Consider the following 21,411-nt stretch of genomic DNA (forward strand, 5'->3'; position numbering starts at 1 on the left):
CCCTTTTGGGGTGAATTGTTGCCGGGCCTTATTGGCACACATTGATGAGAATTAAACATATTTCTAGGATTAACTAGGATTTCTTAGGACTTTTAATATGTTGTTCTGGACACCTCATAGAAATGATCTATGCTGAAAAAAATTATTTTACAATTAGTCGGTCGTAAAACGCTACTTTGCCTGGACTATGAAGGCACTTGACATATATACGGAGAAAGAGAGAGAGAGACATACACAGAGATTATAACATCAACATTAATGTCAATGATGTATAAGGATTTTCAACAGGACCATTTTTATTAAAAAAAATAATTAAATAATTGTGGTGCGACCATGATTTATCTTATAATCGGTGACATAATGTCTATTGGCTCCAGTTTCATATTTATCGTCCTGACGAACAGAAGAGAATGCTACAATGCGGCGAGAACCAAAATGTCAAACTGCTCCCGAGTTCTGCTCTAGATTAAAAGCTGACGGCAGAGACTTTTAATCCATTTTCATTTTTCATCTTCACTGAAAATGATTTACAAAAAGGAAAATCACTTTAATTATTCCGTCATTAAATGAAAAAGAGTGAAATAAAATCATATGACAAGCAAACCACAACAATCATCCAAGCACCTTGGAAAGAGATTAGATTCAATTGAAAAGTAACATAAACAACACATGTTGTACATATAGTTAAAATAAATAATAAAAACGATATTTCACTGACTGGATGAAAGTGCAAACGTGGTACTGCATCCTACGAGTTCACCGAAACAAAATCCGATTTTTCTCTCTTAACATCCTACAGCTGCAAATCGTCCTTACCTGTCGGACATTTGACTTAAACACCTTCTTTGCTATGAAAAGCCAGACACTATTTATGTGTATGTGTTTGGTAAAATAATGCAAGCTACAGCTAGCTAACTCCAGTTAGCTTAAAGCCTGGTATCGGAAGAGTGATAGAAACCCCTTAGTAGACTATTGTCGCGAATTCGCATCAAACCACTTCCGGTCTTAATGCCGCCGAAGTGGCGTTTGTATCCCACTAACGCCTGTTGATGCAAATATTATACATGCCAAGGAAGGTATTGGATGCACTCTGCTGCCATCTAGAGGTCGGAGTGGAAAATACATCCAGTGCGGCTCGGCAGACTGTATGGATTTTGGCTGCTTAATTTGGGGAATTATCCAAATTTGAGGTAGTGGTGCTAAGATAAAAAATACATACCAGCTTATTGGTTGCTTCTAATGCTAATATATATCGGAATTTACTACATGTGACGAAAATGTATGATGTAAATAGCAGATTCCATTTTGTATAATATCTTAATACTTGCATATATATGCAAGTATTATGCATTGCTTGATTACTTCCAGTATATGTGAATGAGTTGCACCGAGTCTAAAACCTCTCAATATGAACTGATTTTAAGTCGATACGATCCTGCTTCTTCTGAGACTTTGCTTTTTCTCTCTGAAGGAGAATGTGTTCAGCAAACTCCCGGACGGCTCCCATCCCCCCGACTGCGTGGCAGGTGTACTTTGCAGCATTAATTGCTACCCTCGGGGCATTTCCAGGTACTGCACTCAAACCTGCCAGACTTAGACAGTTAACATCTGCTTTGTCGCTACCTGAAGAAAGAAGAAAACATTTATGAGGGAAGAAACAAGCTAGGTCTATTTACATAAACATAAAATAATAACATCCACCTCTACACAGGTGTTCTACAAGGCTCTCTGCTGGGGCCCCCTTTTGTTTGCTATATACACCACCTCCTTGGGTCAAATTACCTGCTGCTAACATGGATTCTTTTATCAATACTTTGCAGACAATATCCAGGTATTCATGTCATTCCAGCTAAATTACCCCATGTCCTCAGCACCAACCCGGGTTAAACGAAGTAAGCAAAAACTACTGAACATAGTTCCCAAAAAAATTTAGGAAATGGGCCAGGGAAGAACCTATTAAATTTTGGTACAGATCCAGGAATTTTTCTTTAACACTGTGAGATCGCTAGAGAACCACACTATAATAAAGGTATGAATGCTTTACCCATGTATGCCACGTCCTTCCACTCCAACTTCCTCTGCTCCACGATCGCTTTCAAAACATTTAGCGGCTCCTCTCCCACCTGGATGATTTTGCAGCCTGTCCTCTCAGACAATTGGTTAACCAACTGGGTCATTGGGTCCTCGCTGGACATCAACAGCACCACCTGGAGATGTTAGACAGTGCTTAATGTGAGTGATAAGGGATAATATGAATCAATTCCATCCCTCTTTTGATTACGTGACATGGGGATGGACTAATAGCAGGCAGAGCAGGGTGTTCCAGATATCTCTCTGCCCAGCAACACTTTCTAGCACCTCCTGGGGGATCCCCAAGCATTCCCAGGCCAGATGAGATATGTTATCCCTCTAGCAAGCCATGGGTCTAGGACAAGGTTTCCTTCCAGTTGGTTATACCCATATTAGGTTTCTAATTTGAAATGTAGATTGACTGATAAATCTTAAACTCTGCCTTGTGGTTAAGCTCTCATTCACCACAACGGTGCGGTACGACACTTGCATTATTGCTGATTATACACCAATCCTCCTTTACATCTCCTACTTCATCTTCCCCTCTCTTGCAAACAAGACCAGACCCTGAGATACTTAAACTTCACTTCACTGCACCACAAGAACCATGGCCACAGTTTGAAAGTGGTTTTCATTCTGACTGCTTGACACTCAGTCATGGTCTGACAAAACCAACAGAACAACATTGTTTGCAACAAGATTGGTGACAATAGTGTTAAAATTCAAACCTCCACTTCCTCCTTCTGCAGCATCCGGATGCCCACAGTGTCTCTGGTATTAATAGACACCATCTCTTTTCCGGATATAGACAAAAAGATCCTTCCTTCTGTTAAACATCCGGAGACGTTGCAGAACATCAGCCGAACCACCTCGAGTGCAACCAGCCCGAAGTAACCATACCTGTGGGAAAAGAAAGATATGGAATGACCAGATCCAGATGATTCAAACGCAGGGCACCAGATAAAGACCTACAATATTAAACCAGCCGGATCATCATTTGGTTTAGATCTAACAGACGTAATCATCCAGGTTGTTTGCAAAGATAAAAAACATACATACTTTGTCCAGCTTTAGTTGGAAGAAGGGGTATTTTGGCAGCTACTTTCTTGTTGGAGTTAGTTTAACAGAAAAATAATAAACATGGTATATTTTAATCATCAAACTATCCGTCCCTAGCAGTTAGCATCGTTTATATGCATCTCACCTTAGAACTCGCTGTTCTGCCACAGGCCAGTCGATGTCCACGTCTATGTCCACGCTGTACTCTGGTAGCATCTCATAGTAGCCGACCTTACCACCCTGCAGACCCAGATAACAGAAGAGGGATGAAAAAAGAGAAAGTAAAACAACAGGATCTGCAGCAGCATGTACAAATACACAAACTGAATATTGACACTAGAAGAAATTGCAAATCAAGACGTAAGATGGCACAGCCTATTTTTCGGGATAACTAAAAAGCATCCTGAGGCAAACAAATTCTGGATACTGAAAAATCTACTGTGGCCCAGTTACCTGGAGAAGTCCCTCCTTCATAATAAGGTCTCTCGTGGTGAAATAGAAGGAACCATTCTCACACAGCTCTCCGTTCCAGTCCTGACGTCGTGGACGGTTGGCTGGGTCCAGGTTGAGGGGCTTGGTCAACTCACCATCTGCAGAGAAGCAGGGTTAAGGTTAATACGCACTTTTTATAATGCACGGCTTCACTAAACATCAATATGGCTTTTACTTTAAGAGATCAATTTAACTAAGAGTTAGAGTTGAACCGAATACTCGGATGAAGTGAGTATCCAATTCGGATAATGTACGGAGCACGAGAACCATCCAAGTAAAATGTGTCAATATCCGTACTCGTGATGAATGAAAATCCTCATTGGATAGCTGTGTCCACATCATCCCTTGAAATGCCAGCCACACACAGAGCTCTTACCCTACACAGATCCTATAAAAAGTTCACTGCTGCTGCCACGCCACACAATCTGGTCGTTGTCACAGCTACTCTGTCCACAGGGATACTAATGTGTTACATCGTTGATCTATATATTCTCAATAAGTTAGCAATTCACAGATCGCTTCACTTACATTGCAAGGCATTGGGAGAGGGACACGAAAGATCATTTAAGATGTGTTATTCAATCTGGACAACATGTAATATTGTTTCTAATATTGAAAGCCTTCACAACAAAAGTCCCAACATACACACACCTTATAACAGGAAACACACACCAACCTTCCACAATAAAGCAACCAAATAAAATAGCTTACATTATTCTCACCACTCTCTATCACTACCAGTCTCTCTCTCACTCACTCACTCACACACACACCCACACTACATAATTAACATTGTGTTTGACTTTGTGTAGAAATTCAAAAATACAGCACCCCCCAAAAAAAATGACAGGATGTAAAACAATGCCCTGTGATCAGTAACACACACACCAACATCACACTGTTTAAATGTATGTTTTTGAAAGCAAAACAAAATAAATATTCAATAAAAAGGAAATGTTGAGTATGAAAACTCGTTCGGGTTGAGTTTGAGTGTGTTGAATATGAAAACCTGCATTTTACTTAATACTTTTTTTAATACTGCATGTGTGCGTTTATTCACTGAAGTTTATAAAAAACGTTCTGAATAGTTCTTACTCTTGCGATCAAAAACATTGATCTGAAGCTCAATTCTAAGGCTGTTCTGTGTTTAGTTTTCTAATAAACAATAAATGTAGAAACTTCTGATCAACCCATATCCATGTCAGGCTTAAAGTACCAATTTCCGGTTTAAGTCCAGGCCCTACCGAGTAAGGATACGGACATTTTCGTTGGTTGAACAGATACAGATAGAGATAATGGTGTTCTTGCTTGAAATATTTCAAGACTTTATTGTGTTTTTGGAAGGAATCTATTGATTTTATGCTGAGGTAGATAACGTCTATAGGTAAAAAAACAGCAAATTAATGAAATGGGATAAAATAAAGTTTGCAGATTCATTATTGTCCTGTAGAGGGAGCTAACAGCAACAACGTCTGCTGACTTACATCGTTTCTTGACCTCCTGCCAGCGGAACTGGTGTCTCCTGACCACAGAGAAGACAGAATCGTATCCCTGCAGCGTGATCATCTCCAAAGCCTCCTTCACATGAAATGGGTGTAGACACGGGGATGTTGCCTGAATGTTGCATATCACATCCACCTCTGTGAAAACAAGTCATCAAAAGGACATGCTCTAAATCTCAACAGCTGCTTTGTCTCCACTCCGTGGTCAGACTGCGTGCAGTTACTCAGATGCACAGCCAGTGGATTTACAACCTGAACAGATGTTGCCCCCTCTGATACTAAAGTTTACGAATGTACAGTGTGGAGTATTTTGTGGTTCACCTGGGTTGAGCCTCACAAACTCTTGAATGGTTTCCAATGATGTCGAAGTGTCTCTGGAGACTTCAGGACTCCTGCGATGCACCTTCGCACCCCAGGATTTTGCCACTTTCTCAATCTCATCATGGTCCGTTGATACCCACACACTAAGAAAAACGACTATTATTAGTCGAGCTCAAGTTGTTATGCTCCGTCTCACATTGTTTTCTATGACACAACTAGTTTGTAATAGATAAAACTCATGGACATGTAAAAATTATAATGGCAATAAAATAAATATGAATACACCTTTATTGGCAATACAGGTTTTGATAAGGTCTGGAGCTGATGTATGGTTTTATATTTTGTGTATTAAAGAAGTTTAAAAAACAATAATGATTATTGTACCTGTGGAACATAGCGGAGTCTCCAGCAGCTCTCAGCGCCCAGCTGATGAGGGGGACCCCGGCCAAGGTCTTGATGTTTTTGAGGGGGATCCCTTTACTTCCACCTCTAGCCAGGATCAACGCAGCGACGTGTCTCTCTCCGCTGCGTCTGATCTGCTGCTTGCAGGCGGCCAGCGGGAGGTCCTGCGCTCTCTTCCTGGCTGCCATTTCGACTGTTCAGTGGCTCTGGAGGTAAAGAAGCTGCCCAGAGAGAGAGGAACGTTACCTTCAAAATAAACTTCTGTCGTCACATGGTCACATCCAGTGGCGTTTCTACAATAGGGGCACGTGGGCCACTGCCCCACCAGATCCAGATGGCGCTGTTGTGCAGAAAGCTCAATACATCTGTACTTTGTGGCAAAATATATTGTATTTTATTTTATATGCAAAGTAGCGTGAATGTGTGTGTTAATAAACTTAACTCACAAGCATTATAGTCTTGTTTTGGAGTAATTTGATTCGTGTGTGTTTCTGTCTGTGTGCTTGCTCTGTGAAATGCTGCTCTCCTCTCTCTCTCTCTGCTCTGTGGGGCAACGCCGCAAGCTTAAGACTGTTGCCATGGAAACACCAATGAGCGTGAACCACACAGGCCAAAGTTAACATTTGGAGATTGGGCAATTTCAGATGTGCCTCACGAAATCTGCCTAGCAACTTCACCTGAGCTAGCAGGCTATCCCCCGTCAGTGAACAGGACCTGAGTCTGTGGAGAGGTTTCACTCACATATCGGATGAATAATACGGTTTGATGATGACGGAGAAGCTAAAGACGTCTGCGCTGTGAAGGACATCGCCTTTTTTACAAAGTTTGTTTAATAAATTCTGCAAGTTATTTTAGCTATGTGTCTGTCTAATCTTTTTACTTTGTTGCAATCATTTCTACTTTAATGCTGTATTATGGGCAACATCTTTGTGTCGCGCTGAGCGCTATAGCATGTGAAATGTATTTGAAATAGGATTTCTGCTCCCTGCTGGCACTCAAAATGCAGCCCATAGTATATCTTCCTGGTCTATATAGGCCTACTGCTTATAATAATCAGCTACCTCTATTTTTGTGACGGTGACATGACGTCATACAAAATTGCCCCACCTGAAATTTCAGGCTAAAAACGCTACTGGTCACATCATGTCATAAACACACAGGGTCTGTTCCTATATCTCTGCCTGTCCGTGTCTGGATCGAGCTCACTACCGCTATCTTCTGCTCCGGAGATCAAACTGTCAGTCAAGAAACACAACACATTCACATAAATAAACAATAGATAAATAAACAAATACATACATAACTGAATAATTAAACAAAACAACATTTAAATGAATAAACAAATACATAAACAAACACACTACATACATAAAATCATTTCCTTGACATGCTTAACATATTTTACAAGTTCTCAGTAATTTAAGTGTTTAGAAACACAGTATTTGCATTTCTTTTGAGTCTTTGTAAACAATGACCTCATATTTTTGTTCCATAAGGTCAAGGTCCCCGTCTTAAATGAAGTTAACAGACAAAATTTTCCTGTAAAGTGCATTAAACTGATAAAAATGTTTACAAAAAAGACCCTTCTTTTATGCATACTGTACCAGTGATTAATATTTCAGCCACAGATATTGGATATTTTATTTAGATACAAGTCTTACTATTCTTGGTCGCACCACGATACGTGGTCACTCCAAATGATATGAAAACTTCTTTTAATGTCCTTCCATCATTTAAAGAGATCAATAAATTCCATACAAAAAATACATTAAAACTAGGTTTTCTTAAAATTTCAAAAAATATTCATGAACACAAACATTTCAGGAACATTTTTCACATGACAATCTCATCACAAACATTTAAGTGCAGGACACATTTGTGGCCTTGTTGTGAATAAATATTTCATGAAACTTGACAATCATAATACTGCTGATGGTATTTGGAATGTTCGCGTGAAAGTCGGGCATGTGGTGTTAAATGCATTTTCTGAACTTTGCCCAATCTTGGCTGCTCAACTAAGAGTTGCGTGAGGTTGCTGGATCAGGTTCTGACATGACAGCATGAACATCTCTCTTATAGTAGAAAAGGACATCTGAATATTGTGGCCACATAAACAAGTTATTTTCAACCGACTTCCGCAAGGATCTAACCTGGACTTCGTCTCCCACAACCTCAAGGACCTGGCCTACATATGGAAGCTCAACTTATGCTACAATCAAATAGGCATGTCTTCATTTCTGCATGATTTTCTTGGATTCCACACAGGATGTTAGCAGTTTCATTCCAGTGATTGTACACAGGTGTTCTGTGTTGGCTATCACTCTCTTCCCTTTATCAGCAGTAGAGTGTGGGACAGACACCCCCCGCCCCCCCCACTGTGTTGGGGGGGGGGGGTGCACAAGTAAAAAGTGTCTGTGAAAAGGAAAAATAAAGCAAATTCTAACCTGTACCTGGAGAGTCTGGTGGCTTCACTGACGAGGGACCCGCAGTAGAGACAGAGCAACTGTTACATATAGTAATACTAATGCCGCTGCATGAGTTTCGGCTGAAATGACTGACATGTGCTTTGCCGAGTAGTTCTTCTTGTTTGTTTGGTTTATTAGTAGGTGGCAAACAAGATCAAAGCACATTACTGGCAAACTTAACAAACCAAAACTTCCGTCGATCTCTTAGATCAAAGGTATGTGGCATCAGTGGAAACATCACAGGAATGTGATGAAAGCTTTATATGCACGCCATTTTCCCTAAATGTTTCTATCACACTGCCATATTTAAGCTTGGAGGCAAGTTGGCGTGGTAAGTGATGATGTCGTCTGGGTCAGCGCCTGCTGATGGAAGGGAAAATATAGGTTCAGCTGTGTGATGTTGATTTTGGTTGAGTTATTCAGTTGAGTTTTGTTCAGTTGAGCTGATTTAACTGTTACTGTTGTTGTTGTTGTTGTTAGTTACAGGTGCAACATGGGATTATTTTTTGTAAAATTAACATGTTTGGGTTTTCTGGTTCAGAATTGTTGAAGATGGCGGCGACGATTGACCTGGCACTAAAGAAGGCCTTCTCCGAGCTGCAGGTGAAGATGATTGACACCCAGCAGAAGGTGAAACTAGCTAATCTGCAGATCGATCAGCTGACACGAGTCCACAAACACGCTAAGCTAACACACGCAGAGATCAACACGCTGCCTGACAACACGAGACTCTACGAGGGAGTGGTACGCATGTTCATTGTGCAGACGAAAGAGGAAATCAACAATAAGCTGATGGACAAACAGAAAATGGCTGACAAGAAGATCAAAGACTTACAGCAGATAAAGGTGTACCTTGAACACAGCGTGAAAGAAGCTAAAGACAACATCAGAGAGATGCTTCTGTCCCGGAGAGCTCAGTGAGCTTTTGGATTCAAGATGCAATGGACGAAGACGACTTTTAGCTAGCCCTTCAAACTTATCTACCCTGAAGTTCAATATTGTATAGCTTGAATTAAACAGTATTGTTACTCCAAAACTGCCTGTTGAGGAATTTTTGTACATACTCACACAGTAGTGTATATGCCACTATATATTATGTATATTGTATATTGCACATTATATCTGTACAGGAGAATAGTGCCTGTCTAATTCCAGGGAGTTATTTGATTCACCAGCTCTGCTCTTTTTATGGTGTTGCAAAATCCTGTACAACCCCATACAACCCTGCAGGTAACGGTTCCATGTACAATACCATACCTTCGTGCCATGCCAGTTTTACAGAAACAGGACTGGGCCTCCTGTTTGCTCTATGTGCTGTTCTGTTACAATACCACAACTCATCAGAGTTGTCTTTGGGTTTTCCCAGATTGATCTGGAGGCAGGTCCGCTGGCCTGCGTCAATCTTCTGTATTCCCTGTCCTCCTCCTCAGTCCCAGAGTCATCGCCGTGTCCGACACACAGTCCTGAGTCCTCATGTAGCCAGATGCGTGCGCCCTCCCTTCCGCTGCGGGGCGCTCTACCGGTTGTTGTGACGCGCCGGTTGTTAGGCGAAGTCATGCACCCTATTTAAGGAGGCAACCGTGTTTGCCTCGCCCTCCCTCCGGTTACATTACTCTCAGGTGGGTTTTGCTAACGAGGGAGAGCTACTTCCGTTGCGGCGGAGCTTGGCGGGTTACCAAACGCCTCTCGTAAGATATCCCTCTCAGTGCGACTGACTGCCGGCGCGGCATCTCTCCGCCGGGGACCTTCAGGTGCAGTAGCGCATCAGCTTGCAGGACTCAGCTACAGCTGGGGAGACTCCCTCCCTCCCTCCGGGTTGCTGGGACGGGGCCTTGGCCTGATAGGGTGAGGCCCTGCTCCTCGTCGGCCATCATTGGACCTGCTGTTCTGGTTTTGTTTGAAGTTCTGGTTTTGCCTTTATTATATACTGCACTACATTAAAACAACACTTTCCAGTGTCTGGAGAAACTGAGAAAGGCACTGAGTGACATTAAGACTGCCTGGCTCAGCCCGAGGACTTGATCATTTTTAAGAAATATCCTAGTCTCCACTGTGACTCCACGCTACACCTTCATGGCGCGTGGAGGGATCACGTCGGGGGGACGCCCGATTTTAAAGTAACATTTAACCCTATTTACACTGTGTTTATATAGGTTTGTATTTGCTTTATTTTGTTGTTTGGTTTAACTTGTTTTCAATCTTGACCTGTTTTAATCTTTTTTTTATTGTGGTCAGGTGCTGTGGGCCGGAGGCGGTGACCCAATGCCTGGTGGGTGGGGTTCTTCACGATCAGTTTTGTTTGGTTTGCAGTGTCACGGGTTTGTTTATTAATCCCTCCCCCTTTTCTTTGGTTCTCGTGGCCGCGGTAAGTCCCAGCCCTGTCCCGTTGTCGAGAATTTTAATTCATGTGTTAACTAGTGTTTTGTGTGTTGTTCATTGTGTTTTTGGTTACCTGTATTTGATTTATATTAAAGTGATTTACTATTAGTTTAAACACGTCTCTTGCCCCTCTGATTTCATGAACCTGTGCTGTTGCACTTAACAAATATTAATATTTCCTGGAGGTGAAACTCCCCGGGTGGCGTTGTGGCAACTCTCTCAATATCCCCGCTACACTCACATACTGGGATCTGTTGATCAGGTTGTTAAATATCCAGGATGTGAGGTGCAGGGCCACCTCACATCCTGGATAGGCTCGAATACGCAGCAGTACTGTTCTTTACTAGTGATGTGCCCAGAGTGACGTCATCTATCATTTACAAACACTGCTAGCCCTCTTCCTTTCTTCTTAACGCACTCCACTGTCCTGTTTGCCCGTATCAGCTAGAATCCGTCAAGTGCGGCGACTGAGTCCAGTGTTGTTGTGGATAGCCATGTCTCCATGAACAGCATGATGCTACACCGCCAGTAGTCCCTCTCAACACCGCTAACTTGTCCATCTTATTGGGTTGAGATCTTACTTTCCCCATGCTGGTGGAAGGGAGCTCGGGGCTGTAGTGTCTCCTCCTAGCGCAATGCTGGGCCCCGGCATGATTCCCCCTTCTACTTCCTGTCGGATCTCTCCTCTGGGAGCATCGCTGTGTTACAGAGCGCTAACAGCTGATCCCTACTGCAAACAATAGGACCATGGCTCCACAAAAGATCTACGGGCTTTGTTGACAGTGTAAAAAACAGAAGAAAAAACACTGCAAACGTGATGCACTTGGTGTCCATAGTGCACAAAAGTTAAAGGAGCAAAAACATACAAAAGAGAGTAAAAGTAACTGAAAAAGACAAGATAAGGGAAAAAATGTGCCAGGAATAAGCGGGAGCTGCTGGGTGGCCACTAGGGAGGTGCCATATTAGCTGTAGTGGACAAGAATTTAGCTAAATTAAGAAGGATGAAGTAGAGCTGAAGTCAATACGATACAACAACAAATCAGAAGAGATACAACATGCATCAGCATGTCAGTGATACAGATTTTTAATAAAAACACTAAAAATGTCATATATTCAATACATTTCTATTTCTATCTTGCTAAATTACAATATACATCCAAAGGCATTTGACATATATACAGAGAGAGATACATAAACAGAGATTAAAACAGCAACATTAATGTTGAGTGCCCATAACACTCCTTTCAGAGTTATTTGCAGCTGTTTGTCTTTCTTTGGACAACTCCATCTCTATCCTCGTCTGGATGGAATTCCAGTTTATCTCAATCTTTCCAGCATACTGCAGGAATTTCACATTTGTCTCCTTCTCTCCAAATTTCTGAAGGAACTTCTGCCTACAGGCCATCACAGTGTCCACATGGGTCTTATGTTTGAGAGCCAACTCCATGGCCCTCCCCCAGTTGAAAAGGTTAATGTTGACTTGTATGGCCTGGTAGATGAGTCCAGCTTGTAACAGAGTTGCTTCAGCCTCCAAGATATGACCACTGAACAACAGCAAGTGAGCCAAGGATGACTCCTTGGATGGCTGGTTCTTTATTAATTGAATGTACTGCACCCTTGGTAACTCTCCAATGGCAGCAAATGCAATTTCTGCTGTGTTCAGCTCCCTGTTTTCCAAGGACATACCAGCCAGACATGCCCACAGTGTTTTGTCCTTGGCAAAGCGGCAGAGGCGCAGTGCATCCTCCCAGCATGAAGATGTGATGTATTCTTGAAGCAAGGCTGGGTATGGAGATATGGCACTGTGAAAGAGTGAACCATCTTCTTGGCGTAACGTTACCTTGGTCCCAACATAGCTCAGAATGTGGGGGCATCGGCTAAACTCACTGCTGTCCTTCGTGTACAGTGTTTTTGGCAGCAGGTCTTTGTCAGTGAATACAACACTCGGGTAGCACCACACTGTGAACTGATTGTCTTGGATTCCACACAGGATGTTAGCGTTATCATTCCATGCCATACTGTGAACCATGCTGCCAATTTTGAAGATTTTGTGCTTTAGTCCAAGATGACAAAAAGAAGTCAGATAAAGGTCACAGTTCTTGTCTATGAAGGCCATCTTCCTCTTGGTGGATGGGCCACACTGGTCCAGAGCGATCTCCACCACCTCCAGCATGTGGGTCAAGGGCTTCTTGTTGCCAAGGGCTTTCCCGCTCAGGGCATCAAAGAGAATGATGACTTTTTCATCACTCTGGTCCCGGATGGCAATTGTGTCATTACTCAGCGAGACACCCTGAGCATTTAGGCTGTCAGCTCTCATACCAGGGAATTTAGGGGAAGATATCAGTTGACCCTCATAGGAGAACACATACAACCCTGCTCCTTCCACAAGCAAAAAGTGTTTCTCTGCTTGCCGGATGAGTCTCACTTTTCCCTCCTTCAAGTCGAAGATGAGGGGAGTATTCCAGTTACTTGAATTGTAAACATAGCACTGGAGGGATGTGGCGACAACCAGGTGACCATATGCCAGTGAGGCTTTGATGACTCGATCTCTAAACTCCAATGCGTGCACTGCATCGTTCATCACGTTCCTTACCTGCATGGTGCCCTTTTTGGTAAGAGTGACCACACAGTTCTTCAACTCCCATTGCTGCTCGACCACATGGCTAAGCATGACATGCCCATTACCACAAGCCCCGGCCAACTGGGTGCCATCTGAAGACCAGGCCAAATTTATGACACTGCCTGTGTTGGGTTTCTCCATCGCATAGGTCAATCCACTCTTTTCGCAGAGCCACAGGAAATTGAAGGAGCCCACGGCAAACACTTCTCCATTTGGTGCCCAGGACAGAGAGGAGATTGGGTAGTCATGAGCTGACGAGGAATAAAGCTGATGGCCAAAGCTGTCCCATACCTTATATTTAGAGTCTTCTCCACCTGATAGTATCAGGTCATTGGCTGAATTCCAGTCCACCTTCAGGACAATCCCATTATGTGCCTTCCACTGTATGACTTTTTCGCTGGGTTGCAGAGGCTTAATGAATAACCATCCCCTTGATGTGTAGAGAATTCGTTTTGAGTCTGGACTCCAGTTGACAGAATACACAGGAGACCCTTGGCTGGCTAGTGTTGAGCACGGCATACCACTTTTTGACCACATTTTGATCTGCCCATCTTCTCCAGCTGTGACGAGAGCAGACCCATCATAATTCCATCTTGCAGCCAAAACAGCTCCTCTGTGTGCTTCAACACTCTTCTCGATGTGTCCTATCTTGGAGACCAGGTGGAACTTTCCATCAGTGCTGGTAAGGACAAAGATCTCCGCCTGGGTCTGTCTAGAGCCACCAACAGTTTTGGGTAACCACTGTAGATCAGTGGGGTAAATGTCATTTGGCAATTTGACAACCAAACAGCTCTCACTGGTCAAAAGGTTCCATTTGAGGATCTGGTGGTCGTCACTGCATGAGAACAGTTCATCTGCTGTGGTCCAGCCAACACAACTCACTAGTTCCTTATGGTTGGATTCCTTTAACAGCGATGTTTTCAATCTCATGGTGGAGGTTCACTCTTGTGACTTCAACAACATTGAAATAGTACAGTAATATACTATAAATGTCATGCCTCTGCATGCATTTCTGCTGAAAATACTGATGTGCTGAGTACCTCTTCTTGTTTATTTGGTTTATGGCATGTGACCACCAAGAACAAGGCGAAATCACTGCAAAATGTTAATAAACTGAACATTCCCTTAATCTCATACATCAAAGGAATGTGGCATCAGTGGAAACTTCAGAGGAATGTGATGATGTCACATAAAGCTCATAATAATGCGATGTCACATTGCGTGATGTCGCCACTGTAGAAGCCTCCCATTGACAGAATCATTAATTCCATAAATTGCAGAAAAAGCTTAATATTTCAAAAAGTATCAACATTTCACAGATTCAAATGAGTTCAATAATCTTAAGGCAGTTAGTGATTGAAAAAAGGTTCATTAAAGCAATTATCAATAATAAATAATGGATTACTACAGTACTGCTGTCAACATTCACACATCAGTTAATGACAGTTATTTATATTACCAAAACCAACACACAAAAACAATGCATGGGAGAAAAACCATCAATCAGTGAAGATTCCCTGTTACTTTTTGCCAACACGCCATCTTCCCCTAGGGTTTCAATCATACTGCCATATTTAAGCTTTGGGAAAAGTTGCCATGGTTAGTCAGCGTGGGCTATATGACTGTAGCCATGTAAAGTTCATTTTGGTCGTGTTATTGAGTTGAGTTTTGTTCAGTTGAGCTAAATTAACTGTTACTGTTATGTTTGATACACGTGCAACATGGGATTATTTTTAGAAAAATAAACATGTTTGATACCTGTACATTGCGTTTGAGTCTGCCTCCTAGTTTTAAAAGCCACTCTGGTCAGGCTTCCCACACCCTTGCATGTAATTGTGATGGTGTAGCCGTCTAAATGACAGTTATTAATTGGCCAATTCTGTGTTTTGTTAATCAGATACCCCCTGACATTTTTTTACATTTACTTTTTATGTGCCTTGGGGTTGGGATACAAAAGCCAAACAGGAACTGTCTCTTTTATCCTTTTGTGGAGGAATGGAGAATCTCTGTTTTAGGTGGCAGTAACCATGAGATCAGTCAAGGAGACATGTGAAGGTGCACCCATTGCACCTCTGTGGGTGATGTCACAGCAAGGCCATTCTCCCAGAAGTTTAAACAATTAAATGGTGCATAGGGCTATAGAGTTTGTCTCCATCTTGGGGTGAAAACACAGAAAGGAAAAAGGAATTCATGAGTTTAAGCATGTTATAAAGAAAAAACAGGTGACAAATAGGACAAATTGCTGGAAGAGAATGGAAAACTATATTTGGGATATATATTGGATATATTTGCTTTTGAAGACTAAACTAAGTATCAATGGGATGCTCCCTGACTAGATGCACCGAGTGTTGCTTGGCATGTGCAGACAAATGGCAACTGTATGAATTGATTCTAAGGGCGTGTTCACACCAGCCTAGTATAGTCTGTTTAGATCGCTCAAAAGAGCTGCCTCATGGCCAGCGTTGATCAAGCCCTGCAACACAGTCATAAAATGGTGTTCTGTTAATATCTGCCACTTTCAGTGCTTTTGGTTCGACCAAATATTCAACAAATAGATTCTGACAAATATGCTTCATCTCCTAAATAGATACATGTCAAAAATGTATGCTATCTATACCTTTCTACTATAACAGAAGTGATCTTGAGAAGATGTTTTTATTTTTATTTTTTTCAGTAGGCCACTGTAAACAGAGAACAAACTGGAACATTGAACATTTCTGTCACCTTGACTGCACAGTTAAATAGTAATTTCCTCCTCATTTAACAGGATTTCCAGATTTCCAAAAAGGTACTAATAATAATAATATTAATAACTTTATTTGTATAGCACTTATCTAAACAAGGTTAAAAAATAGTTCACATTTTTAGAAAAACCAAACAGTTCCCACAATGAGCAGCACTTTGTCAAGAGAGAGAAGAGAGAGAGCAGGAAGATCACATTTGTATTCTGTTAGGCTCGTTAATGTCATGGAATAATAATAAAATAATAATAGATACTCCTCTGTTATCCATACTGTGGATTACGCAACCCAAGAAGCCATTTGGCAACTATTAAATTGTTCCTCGGTAAATGGGGACCAGCCTCAACTTCTGATGTGTCAAGCTTACATTGCAAACACAGATTAAGGCACACAATAAGTGTGACAATTTATAGTGCAGAGAGCAGCAATGATTTCCTCTATGATGCCAAGATGCGGTGAAAGTGTTTAAAATGTTGTGACATCTAGTGGTGAAGTTGCATGTTGCAGCTGAATACACCTCACGGTCCCTTTCCAAACATGGAAGAGTACCTGTGGAAGGCTTCAGTTGTCGTTAAACTCAAAAGGTCTTTAGTTTGTCTAGTCTGGGCTACACTGTAGAAAACATGGCAGCCTCCGTAGAGAGGTTCTGCTTTATATAAAGTAATTAAAGGGCCATTAAAGAAAACAAAAATTCGTACAATTTAGATGAAACACACTTGTGAAAGTACCACTATAGAGTTATTTTATATTCAATTTCTGCCAATCGATCTCTTTACTTAAATCTTCCACACTGGAACTATATAGAGATAGTTCATAAAAAAATCCAAATTCACTCATAATCTATTCACCACTATGCCGATGGAAGGGTGGGTGAAGTGTTTGAGTCCATAAAACACTGTGGGTTTCAGGGGTAAACAGCATTGCAGCCAAATCCAATAGAATCAAAGTAAATGTGGACCACTTCTTCAAATGTAAAAAAAAAACAGAAAAAAACATGAAATGCCTCCATGCTCCTGTGGTGTCATACAAGTGTCCGGAGACATTCAAATTCAACTCTAAACGATGTCAGTAACATGATACGAATTTCCATTTTTCTGTGAACTACCCTTTTAAGTAATTGCTTCAGGATACCGCTAACATTTACCACTCAATTACAGCCGATGAATAATGTAGAGAAAAAATTTGCGGCAATCCAGACACCGCACTACACACACTATACAAAAATATATGTGGGAGGTGGCACCATTTTTAGTTACAATGTGCATTATAATAAATGACCACCTACTATGAGAAGTGAATGTGGGTTGAGAAAGAACCATTACTGAATTATACACATTTTACCAGATAAATTGATTTTAGGAGCCACTCTGTGACACATATAATACAATCCAATGAAATGATTAAACATAAAAATCATTAGTATTGTCTGTGTTTTGTGTATTTTCTGTTAGCCACTTCTGTTCTCTCTATCTTCTCCATCTTTCTTCATTTCAGGCAGAATAGTCTGTTGTTCCTCAGCAGATGGATTATGTCATTGGGAGGTCAGAGAGAGGTTTGCCATTTTCTTTTTTGTATAGTACTGCTGCCATCTTGTGGTGTGTATTGATAATAGCAGGCAATTATTTTTTTACTTATCATCACACTGAGCTGAATTTATGCATGAGGGTTGTGCCCACAATATTTTTTTATACCACTGAATGTATTATTTTATAACAACTTATTTTTTAACCTACATGAATCATATCTCCTGATCCTTTGAAATATTTTAACATGTTTTTATTAATATTGGAAATTCTGATTTTAAGTCACAGCACAAGCAAGAAGATAAGTACATAAGAGATGTCACAGTAACAGCTTCTCTCCCGGTAGTCTTTTTCTATCCAGAGGCTAAAGGGTATAACCATCCAAAAAGAGGACATCACTGTCTAATGGCTGAACCTGCAGTAGACAGATCAGCCTACCAGCAGCCCACACTTTGACAAAAAGTTTCCGATCAAGAAACCTCCAAAAACTAGAGCTCTTTAAATGCAAAAGAAAACGATGGTCTTCCATATCAACAGCTCTCTCCTGGTCATATTTAAAAATTTTTTTTACATTTTTCACAGCTGACACTTTTGTCCAAAGCGACTTACAATAAGTGCATTCAACCCAGAGGGTACAAACCCAGAACAACAAGAATCAAGAAAATAAAATGTCTTCAAAAATAAAGCAAAACTACAAAGTGCTATAAGTAAGTGCCATTTAAGTGCTACTAAATTGTTATCACATGATACACAGATATAATTCTCAAAGTAGTGATAAAGTACCTCAGAATAAGGAGAAGCTTTCAGAAAGGTGAGTTTAGTTCAAGCTGCGGCAATGAGGGTGACACTTAATGTTTAACTGTTTTAAAACTTTAATAAAATATCTGAAAAGTGGAACTTTGTTCATTACAGATTCCCCAAAGTAAACATTTTATTCACATGTGTATTTATCTCCATGCAGATTCAGTGAGAACTTGTACATAATGGTTTTTACACAGACCTGAGCGCTGTATAGCCAATGATTCGGCTAAATCAGTCCTAACATCTTTGTGAGCTTCTTTTCAGTACTTACAAAAGGAGTACTGTTTAATGTACCTTTTATTTACATGTGAATATGTTGTATATCAGTATTCTGGTCTGTGCCCCCCCTTGTCATGCTGTGGTACGTATCGCTCAGGAACCTGTCTCTCTGTCTACATTTGGAGCTGAAAGAGACAGGTATGTTTCATTACACGGTCTAATGCAGGGGTCAACGTTTTTCAGGCCAAGGACCCCCAAACAGGTGGAGAGATGGAGCAGTACTATATATATTGTATAAAATTGTGCCATGTATAAACATAACTACCCTGATATTGTGCATTCAATACTAATGTTAAAGCCCCATGAGACGAATTGTTATTTGTGAATGTGGGCTATACAAATAAAACTTGATTGATTGATTGACTAAGCTATTCAAATATTACACGGGTTCATATATTCATGTTTAAATTCAAACATGTGCAAGGTACAGGGGGGCCATGCCACTGCCATTTATAAACATACAGTGGGTAAGGAAAGTATTCAGACCCCTTTAAATTTTTCACTCTGTTTCATTGCAGTCATTAAAATCAAAAAAGTAAATTTTATTTCTCATCAATGTACACTCAGCAGACCATCTTGACAGAAAAAAAACAGAATTGTAGAAATTTTTGCAAATTCATTAAAAAAGAAAAACTGAAATATCACAAGGTCATAAGTATTCGAGTATCAGAGAAGTCGTTTTCTTGTGGGATTTGTAAAGTTCAAATTAAAGTGCATTGGTCCTTTTCAAATGTTGTTTGTGAACCCATATTAAGTCATTGTGATGGGTTAGACATGTGAGGCAGGGAATATTTATGTTTATTTTGGTTTACATTATTGCATGCATCCTTTACAGTACTCTAAGAATAAGATGTGAACTGATTAACATGTTGTATCACTACAGGTGTGTTTGCCAAACATTAATCACTATACGATAATTTCAATTGACTGGTTTTATCAACATTGTTATACTGTCTGCATTTGGAGCTGAAAGATACAGTACTCTAAGAAGAAGATGTGAACTGATGCAGTCTCTGTATAGATATTGTATCATTACAGTGTGGTCACACAATAGTGTGAGTATGACTCATGTCAACATTACATCCTACTACTTGTTTACACTCAAATCCAGGGCACATAGGCTGTTAAGCAGTTACAAAATGTTATAACTATAGCTATGCTGCAAAAACGTGTTTTGTAGACGTTGATTGATTATTTATTTAAGCCTCGGAAAACACATTGAGGAATAACACCCTCATTTACAATGGTGCCGAAGGTATAATGAAAAGTCAATACATTGAAGGGAAAATTTGATAAATAAGAATGAAATAAATATGCATATATACAGTAATGCAAGGGTAAAGGTAATAAACTATAATTTTTGACGATTCAATAAAATACTGTCAACTAACAGTTACAATTACATGTACAACAGAAGTCAGTTGTACATGAGATAAGATAAGATCTTCCAATGGCCATCCCTTTTCCCAAGGCCAGCCAACCTTTTATAATGCTACTAGGGTCAGAATATAACAATGTCTTAACTTGATTATTTGAACGTATTAAGGTGAAGATAATCAGAAAATGCTGTTTCAGACCATTATCTTCATCAGTTTAAGGTTGGATATTGCTGTTGTTGCAAACATGTCTATTATTCCTTCCCAGATCCTCCCATTGTCCTTGCTCCTACTGTCCTCACACCTGCTTCCATCGTTGTATTGTGCGCTTCATAATTTTGCCAAACATTTTCAATGGTGAACAGGTCTGAACTCAGTTTTTAATGATAAAGCCAAGCACTTTTAACCGGACAAAATGGGTCTTTCTAGAATTAGAGTCCCTGAAGTCACTAAATGAACTAGTAAAATGTCATGACATAGACATGTTGTTGTTAAACCGTGCAGTTTTATACAATGATGAACATCAAAAGAAGTCCTTGTAAACTTCTTTTGTGGATGCCTCAATCAGTACACATCACCTGTTACCAACTCTTTACCTGTGGAATGTTCCATGCCAGTGTTTCGGCCATATAAATAAATAATAGACTACCACATGAAATGATAATGACCCTCAAAAGATCACATGAATTCTGGCATATCTTTATCTAGAGTAAAGCTAGAATAAAGCAACCATGGTGCACACAATTTTATTTTACCTTGTTCAATGTCATTTTTCAGCCTTGTCCATTGGTTTGTTTTTTGTTCCACTAAAGAATAGGGTATGGGCTTTGGCCAAGAACCTTTTAAATTCTTGGGTGGATTCCAAAATTTGTTATCACTTTCTGTAACAATGCAAGATGGAGTTTTGCGTAGGGAATAGCTCATGGATCTTCATGAAAGAATATCTGATTGAATTCTTCCTATTTGTGGTCTCACCTGAACTGCCAGCACAGAGTCCTTCAGACACACCTACACACATTCGGAGCCATGCCATTAGCTGTTCCAGATTGGCCGTCCTGAGGGCCAGATATCTGTGACCTCCCTGTGCCCCCTAAATACAGAGTTACAGTAGTGTGATTAAAGTGTGATTGGCAGTGACGGTTATTAATTCTAATCTTGGGCACATGTGTGAGGTGGTGGGAAGAGGGCAGGCAGCAGTGTGTGCCATGTGGATGCCACGCAGAGGCTAATTCACAGTGAAACACTATGAAACACTCCAAATTCCCTCAACACACAGACCCTGCCTACAGACTCCACACGCTTTTCCTTTTGTTGCACAGCACAGAGGTTTCAAAGAAAGAAGGTTATCCTTTAACGACACACCCACACACATTTCAAAGCA

At 40.7% G+C, this 21,411-nt stretch overlaps 3 protein-coding genes across 3 annotated transcripts; 1 reads left to right on the forward strand and 2 right to left on the reverse strand.

Moving 5' to 3' along the window:
- Positions 1 to 1,393: 1,393 nt before the first annotated feature.
- Positions 1,394 to 6,034, reverse strand: LOC133020344 (N-acylneuraminate cytidylyltransferase-like). Its single transcript, XM_061086869.1, has 8 exons — positions 5,829 to 6,034; positions 5,445 to 5,587; positions 5,106 to 5,261; positions 3,583 to 3,719; positions 3,275 to 3,369; positions 2,799 to 2,970; positions 2,045 to 2,207; positions 1,394 to 1,623 (listed from the first exon to the last, which is right to left on the reverse strand). The coding sequence occupies exons 1-8, from the start codon at positions 6,032 to 6,034 to the stop codon at positions 1,394 to 1,396; spliced, it is 1,302 nt and encodes a 433-aa protein (XP_060942852.1).
- A 2,829-nt stretch (positions 6,035 to 8,863) lies between these two features.
- Positions 8,864 to 9,232, forward strand: LOC133020564 (prefoldin subunit 1-like). Its single transcript, XM_061087167.1, has one exon. The coding sequence runs from the start codon at positions 8,864 to 8,866 to the stop codon at positions 9,230 to 9,232; it is 369 nt and encodes a 122-aa protein (XP_060943150.1).
- Positions 9,233 to 11,906: 2,674 nt separating this feature from the next.
- Positions 11,907 to 14,240, reverse strand: LOC133020544 (intraflagellar transport protein 80 homolog). The gene has a single exon (XM_061087140.1). The coding sequence runs from the start codon at positions 14,238 to 14,240 to the stop codon at positions 11,907 to 11,909; it is 2,334 nt and encodes a 777-aa protein (XP_060943123.1).
- Between the last annotated feature and the right edge of the window lie 7,171 nt (positions 14,241 to 21,411).

The sequence above is a fragment of the Limanda limanda genome, chromosome 15 (genome assembly GCF_963576545.1).
Source record: "Limanda limanda chromosome 15, fLimLim1.1, whole genome shotgun sequence".
NCBI classification, from domain to species: domain Eukaryota; kingdom Metazoa; phylum Chordata; class Actinopteri; order Pleuronectiformes; family Pleuronectidae; genus Limanda; species Limanda limanda.